At 41.8% G+C, this 7,565-nt stretch overlaps 2 protein-coding genes across 3 annotated transcripts in view; one reads left to right on the top strand and one right to left on the bottom strand.

The window, feature by feature from the left end:
• The window catches only part of myo9ab (myosin IXAb), a 157,329-nt gene that overhangs the window by 149,628 nt on the left and 136 nt on the right, over nt 1-7,565 (bottom strand). The gene's annotated exons all lie outside the window — the stretch shown is intronic.
• Nucleotides 2,177-7,565, top strand: part of psma4 (proteasome 20S subunit alpha 4) — a 7,607-nt gene continuing 2,218 nt past the window's right edge. Inside the window, exons 1-8 of one of the 2 annotated variants that reach the window (XM_032523990.1) lie at nt 2,177-2,334; nt 2,786-2,816; nt 4,087-4,129; nt 4,362-4,524; nt 4,958-5,035; nt 5,143-5,231; nt 6,173-6,303; nt 7,313-7,436. In XM_032523990.1, the coding sequence (XP_032379881.1) occupies nt 2,814-2,816; nt 4,087-4,129; nt 4,362-4,524; nt 4,958-5,035; nt 5,143-5,231; nt 6,173-6,303; nt 7,313-7,436 (631 nt within the window). In that variant the 5' untranslated portion in view covers nt 2,177-2,334; nt 2,786-2,813. Of the gene's footprint in view, nt 2,339-2,785; nt 2,817-4,086; nt 4,130-4,361; nt 4,525-4,957; nt 5,036-5,142; nt 5,232-6,172; nt 6,304-7,312; nt 7,437-7,565 lie in introns of both variants that reach the window. The other variant, XM_032523991.1, reaches the window with a different exon arrangement.

Raw genomic sequence — 7,565 nt, 5'->3', positions numbered from 1 at the left:
TGTGTGTGTGTGTGTGTGTGTGTGTGTGTGTGTAAATGTTTTGTTTATCTGTGGATCCATGCCAGCCTCCTCATAGTGATTGGTGGTGGCCCACCCCAGCCTCCTGTATTTCACCTGGGTGCTGGGCACCTTTTGCCACTGCGATGCGTTTTATAGGGGCCAATAAAAATCCCTTTTGAAGGTGGCACTCAAGCACTGGCAGCTAAATAAGGATCAAGACATAAGCCCTGTTAGTGATAGCAAACAATTAGAGGCCAGGGGAGATGGATAGTTCACATCCATCACTCAGCCGTGAGCCTGAATGTCAAAACAATGTGGGCGATACTCCTGAGAAGTCATAGGATAGATGTTTTGGGTTCAGCTCAAATGTTAAAAATTACAGTCTACAATGAGAACAATGTGAGTGCTGTGTCAGAGGCCTTTGAAAGATAAATATGGTGAAGTAGCTATAAACTCAGTCTTCATGCAGATCCAGGAGGATCTTTGAGCCAGCTCTGCAGCGGGTGTGCTAAACAAATCAAAACACAGTATACTCCTCATTTCTGAATAAATAGTGTGGGGTTATGGGTTGTTTATTGAGGTGTTGCCGCTGCAGCACTCTACATCCCTGCGCCAATCCTCGGAGAACAATGTGAGGATGTGATTATTTTTGATAATCTCAAGGTAAGCTGCCAGGCTGTGGCAACGCTCGGCTGTAGAACTGAGAGGAAAACCTCAAACAAGAAACAAAGAGGTTTGTTCAATAACGCTACAGAACTCGACTGGAATTTTTTTTAAATATAAAGTATCCAATTTGTAGAATTAAAAGGTTTTGACAAAACAAACTTGAGGTGTCAAAGTCGATCTAGTAGCTGTCCTGGATCATCACATTATCTTCAGGTGGAGTTTTCCAGATGTCAGGAAATTTAAGTTTCTATTTAGAGTAAATATGTATTTCAGGTCCGAGCAGGATTTGGAAGAAGTCAGCAGACTGGCTTGGCTGACAGCAGAGATGTCAGACATGTGTCATTAATTCATGGGAATCATGACGTGTGCTTTGTTTGATGATCACATTGGAAACCCCCTCTTCAGTTTCAGTAGCAACTCATTCGTTATCATAACCAGACGTCCTACTCCAACCCTTTTTTGAACCTATACTGAGTTCATAAAGCACTCAGTTTAACATTTATTTCAGAATAAGTGACAGCAGTGAAAACATTTTGATTGGAATAAATAAGAGGAATGACTGTAGATCCAACAAGAGAACACCCAAGCACTGACCACACTGTCCAGTTGAAAAGCGACCACACAAGCACTATCACGGCCAAACCACAGAGGTCAGAGGTCAGGGTCGGTTACAAAGAAACTGCATAGAGCCAATTTACTGCTTGGACATAAATCAACTTTGGTCAGCAACTTTAAGAACTTTTACACTGAAGATGACTGGTCAGTTTTTATGAAGTCATTTCCAGATGTAGTGCAGTAAATCCAGTGGCGTAGTCTACGTAATACACAGGTATTCGCAGTATACCCACTAAGTAAGCTCCAGGATTTCCATATACCCACTTAAAAATGCCCATTGACACGCATTAACATAATTTCAATACAGTTTTGCTATATTTTGAATAGACATCTGTGTTCTTTTTCTTCGCATAGGCTAAATAAAGGTATATTTCCACCATAAATTGGTGCATTAAAGTGCATGCATAATATGAAGTTGCTGACATTCAAAACTTCCCTTGGGGAGGACACCCAGGCCCCACCATGATATGTCCCCCTTCCCCACAGGCAGATTCTGGCCTATGATATTTGTATATAGTTTACCCACTACAATAAATTAAACTACACCACTGAGTAAATCCCGGTTCAAAGTGAAAGCAAATGGAGGGGGGGCCGCCTGGTGGTTGAAATGATAAGTTACACAAGTACACAGCCTGCTCTCTAATAGGTTTTTCTAACCTGAAGAAGAATTAGCTTATAAATGTAATTATCAATAATTCTAGTTAGCATTTATCCAGCCGTATTGGGCAAAAACTTTATATGGTAATTACCAGGTTTTATTCCAAACATTTTGGACAAAATAATGACTTTCTCCATTGTGTAAGGGCTTAGGTTGTGTACAACACATAGTTTCTATGTTAGTTAGTTAGCGTTTGGTGATAGGTAAAAAGTTTCATAAGTAGTTTAGTTGGAGAGAAGATAATTGAAAACTGTAGCTAACTGCTAACACTCCTTTAAATGTAGCACCTCCATTTTTCTGCATTGCAACAAACATAGGCGCGCCTATATGACGTCGACACACCACCTTCATCAAAACGCGCCAAACAGAAACCTCTTGTCTATGCTCTTTAAGTGGTAGGTAAGCATTTTTATTTTGTATGAATACAGATCATAACACTGTAATATTTAAAGGTAACGTGTATATTCTTGGTTCGTGTGTGTACGGTTTACAAAAAGACGAAGTGGCTCGCTCATTGTCAGAGCATCAGTCAGCGGTGGATATAATTCTGTTGAATCATCTCCGTTTATGTCAGCGGTTTAACGACAGTCGAATATGAGTCTTTTACTTCTATAACGCGGAGCTAACGTCGTCAACCCGAACAACCTGAGATGATATAAGAGTTAAAAACCAAACCTCAGTCAGCCGTGAGTACTAGTTCGCTAGCTAGCTGCTGGACACGATAGCCATCCCTTTCACTTTCATAACCAGCCGCAGATGACCAAGCAAATATCTTTCTAATGTGTCAACGTCAGCTAACGTCTTCATTAGCACGAGCCGATGACATCTGCATTTGTCTTCCCACAGTGGAAGAGTTTGACCGCAATCTGCAAAAATGGTGAGTTAACGCTCGTGTTTTATGCTAATTTGTGTAAATAATGTGTTGCTTGGATTCTTTTTTCCATTTTATTTGTTAAGGACCATGTATCATTTTTAATAAATGTTGCCATTTGATGCAATGTACCAGAATAAGCCATAGGATAATTTACATCTTCAATCCATTTCAATCCAACAGTAAAAACATGGCAACATCTAACAAAACAACAAGACAGATCATAAATTCTACATCAATATAACACACACACACACACACACACACACACACACACACACACACACACACACACACACACACACACACGCACAGAGTTGAAGATCTTTATGTTGTCTGGAATGGTATTGCGTGATGGCTTTAACTGAAAATGCTGAAAGATGCTTTTATACACTGTGCACAGATTTGAAAAAACTCTTTTAAAAACAAAACAAAACTTTGTTGGGAGATCAAAACAAAGCATGTCTGCAGCCAGTCGTCTCCTTGACAAGAGGTGTAGTTTAATAACTGCTGATGTTCTCAGTGGTCTGCCTTCAGAAGCTCCCCGTGGTCTTTTGATGGGGTCTGGGCTTTGTGAATGAATGATACATTTTTTTTATTTGTCCATTAGCTGGAATTGTACACATTGATAAAGCCGAAAATGTGTAGTTCCTTGAAAGACCTTGACACACAGACTTAAGGAAAACTAACAGGTTCTCAGTAAGGGGGGGGGGGGTAAACTTTATTTGGTGGAAGCCTTTACAGAAAGATTTGCATTCATTCATTCATTATTTTTCTACTCATTCATTTCTTACTCCTCTGTATAGTTCATTGAGGATTTTAAGTGTACCCTGAAATGCAGTTTAGAAAACAAACCAATTTAATTCTGGTATGTTTAGGCTGCAGATTACAGGGTTATCTATCCTACAAGCCACTTTTCAAATACCAATTCTGATCTGCCAGTCTACTAGCTACTGAAACACATTTAAAACGTCTGTTTCCAAGGAGCCATTTCATCAACGAGCAGATTTAATAATATTCTGCTCAGCGTAGAGTTGCTTCATTTACAGCCACAAGAATAAGCCAAAACAGAACTGTATGCCTTAAGGACACTTTCCTTTTCAGTCTAAGGTGTAAGATTTGTATCACATATATATATATATATATATATATATATATATATATATAAGTAGTAGCCCCAACAAAGTTGTATTAATTACTTGTAGCTCTGGAGTCTGTATTGCCGAAGTTTGAAGTAAGTTCCAATTAGCTTTCATGTGTCTTGTTTCCTTTTTAGTCCCGTCGATATGATTCAAGAACTACTATCTTCTCACCGGAGGGTAAGAGCTCTTAAACAATGTAACTGCTGCGGCTGCAAGTTCACTGCATGAACGCTCAGTTTCTTTAATTCATTTCTTGTTCAACCTCCTTGTTTACGATTTTTTTGAACCATATAACATAACTTGTGGGCCGCTTGTAAAACCCGGAGCATGCATCTTTGTTTTCACTGCCTTGCCTTTTAGCGCTCTGTGCTTGCGTCCTGATCCTGACAGCGCTGTGTGTCATTCGCAGGGCGTCTGTATCAGGTTGAGTATGCCATGGAAGCCATCGGCCACGCCGGCACCTGTCTGGGAATTTTAGCCAATGACGGAGTGCTGCTGGCTGCTGAGAGGAGGAACATTCACAAGCTGCTGGATGAAGTGTTTTTCTCAGAGAAAATCTACAAGCTGAACGAGTGAGTTACTTCTGCTTCAGCCTTATTATCATTGTGAATGGTATTGGTTGGCAGGGTGCAAATGTTTAGTTAGTTTACGGATCTACAACTTTTAAAGGGTATTAAGTCATTCCTGACTTTCATCAACCTACATTTTTTTATTTTTTTTAAAGATTATTTTTTGGGCATTTTTTAGGCCTTTAATGGACAGGACAGATGAAGTTATGAAAGGGGAGAGAGAGGGGGAGTGACATGCAGCAAAGGGCCGCAGGCCGGATTCGAACCCGGGCCGGCTGCGTCGAGGAGTACACCTCTATATATGGGCACCCGCTCTACCAACTGAGCTATCTGGGTGCCCTTCATCAACCTACATTTAAGGCACTGGCCTATTTCTTAACACAGGGACTAAGTCACTCTTTTTGCTGGGATCTTACATCTTCCCATTTCCTTGCAGAGACATGGCGTGCAGCGTTGCAGGAATCACATCGGATGCCAACGTCCTGACCAATGAGCTGAGGCTTATAGCCCAGAGGTTAGCTCCAGCGCTGAAGCTCGGTTTTCAATTTTCCTAATTTCTGCTGCAACCAAATGCCTCTCTTGGGACAAAATACAAAAACGATGTGCTAATCTGTGTTGCAGGTACCTGCTGCAGTACCAGGAGCCAATCCCCTGCGAGCAGCTGGTCACAGCTTTGTGTGACATCAAACAGGCCTACACCCAGTTTGGAGGTACAACACAGTTCTGTCATAGCAGAAGACAGTTGTTTCCTCCTACATGCAAAGCCTACTTCCTGATTTGTGCTACGTTTACACGTGGGCGGCTACTTTCATGAACAGACATTTCACCCTCTGCACACCTGTTAGTTTTCAGAAAAGTGTTTGTTTACATAAACAAACCTGTAGGTGGCAGCGTAACGAGACGCTCAAGTCCACATTAGCCAATCATAATCCCCAAAAAAAGCAACAGCAATGAATCACTTCCTCAGCTGTATTTGCAAATGCCAATGGTGCGTTCATGCCCCCTGGGAATATCAGTGATTACGTTTTTCCGACTGCCAGTGTTCACATGGTCGGTATGCGTGTTCTTCTTCTGTTGTATTGGCGTTTGGCATAACAACTTGTTGCACAACTGGCACCAACTGTTATGTAAAGCCTAGAGCAACAGTTTGAAAACACTGAGGCCACAAAGATTTGCTGCTGTCTTTTCACGCGAGCATACAAACAGCACATTGACAGGTGTTTGCGTTATCTGCAGGACAACGAACTGGAAAGGATATGGATAAGGTGTTTTTTTTTATACATAGGCCTATTTATGAATTATTTGAAACACGGTATATCTGTGTATGTTTCTTGGCAGAGGCGTTTGTCCACAATAAACAGTTTGTCATTGAAATATGAAAAAAAAAATTGAGATGCATATTCCGAAATGTGCTGTACACATGTCCAAAGAAGACCTCTAAAACCTGAATAACACCGGAATACCCCACGTCGTAATTGGAAATTGCTATATTCGGGAAAAGGCCTTTTTTGGAATATCCAACCGGAATATGCTGTTTACATGACCCGTATCAAATTTGGAATATTGTCATATTCGGAATAATACTGGAATATTGGTGTGCATGTAAACGTTCTGAGTGTTATGAAGCCACTGTATGTGTGTCTTCTCGCAGGAAAGCGTCCCTTTGGAGTCTCGCTGCTCTACATGGGCTGGGACAAACACTACGGCTTCCAGCTCTACCAGAGTGACCCCAGTGGAAACTACGGAGGCTGGAAGGCCACCTGCATCGGAAACAACAGTGCTGTGAGTCTCACGATCCAATGATGCTGCTGATTGGCTGTCTATGACACGTCGTTAAGGCATGCAGGAAAAACTGTTACGCACAGAGAAGGGGGTCACGTAGTAGGAGCTGAAGAACAAAATAAATGATTTGTGGAGTAATGTTGTAATTTATTTTTTGTTAAAATAGATTTTAGGGCGCCTGGATAGCTCAGTTGGTAGAACGAGCGCCAGTATAGAAAGGTTTACTCCTCGACGCAGTGGGCCCGGGTCTGACTCAGACCTGTGGCCCTTTGCTGCATGTCATCCCCCTCTCTCTCTCCCCCATGTCTTCCACTTTCCTGTCAAAATAAAGGCCTGAAATGCCCTGATTTTATAAAACTGGTAAAAAAAAAAAGTATTGTTCAGGAATTGGTATTGAAGTATTGGTATCAGTACTGATATACTGACACCTGGCCCTACCGTGCATAAGTGTTCACACAAAATTGAGCTGAATTTAACTGCTATACCACACAGTGACTCTGGGGGGCGCAGCTGCACAATTTTATTTTTTGGGCTATGAAAAGGGCTGGACTCTCAAAATAAACAGACATGCTGTGGCCTACTTAATGATGACTCTTGGGGAAGCTTCTGTAATTGTGTAAGTTCTGACTCATGGTGGCTCTCCACAGGGCTGCAACTAAAGCATTGTGGGTAACCGAGCCTCCTCAGAGCATCGTTGAACACTTCTGTCCAAAAGTCCTTTCGGTATCCAGAGTATTTAGCTTTGGTGTCTCCATTGTGGAAACACGCACCTGTTCCTGACAGTGTTAGCGTTGTGCTCCACACAGCGAGCCGTTCAGGGCCAGATAGGAGATTTGGCTACTGGTAATAGTCTGAGAGAAGAGAATAAACCGAGGTTCAAATGCAATCTTCACAACTGACAAAAGACGACAATTTTGCAACCCTCCTACGTACATTCTGCAGCACTAATTAGAAGCATGTGTGAGGGATTTTTACTTTGTCTCTCTTGTTTTTCTTCGTTAACTCCCAGGCGGCCGTCTCCATGCTGAAGCAGGACTTCAAGGAGAAAGAGATGACACTTTCCGCAGCCCTTGCTCTCGCCGTTAAAGTTCTTAATAAAACCATGGACGTCAGCAAGCTGTCTGCAGAGAAAGGTACATATGAGCAGTTAGATGTACAGATATTGACTATTAAAAGATCCCATGGCATGACAATTTAACTTTGAGGTTTTTAAACATTAATATGCGTTCCCCCAACCTGCCTATGGCCCCCCAGTGGCTAGA

This window comes from Etheostoma spectabile, chromosome 8 (assembly GCF_008692095.1).
Source record: "Etheostoma spectabile isolate EspeVRDwgs_2016 chromosome 8, UIUC_Espe_1.0, whole genome shotgun sequence".
NCBI lineage: Eukaryota > Metazoa > Chordata > Actinopteri > Perciformes > Percidae > Etheostoma > Etheostoma spectabile.
The sequence above is the reverse complement of the archived record's forward strand: the minus strand, read 5'-3'. Positions and strand labels throughout refer to the sequence as shown.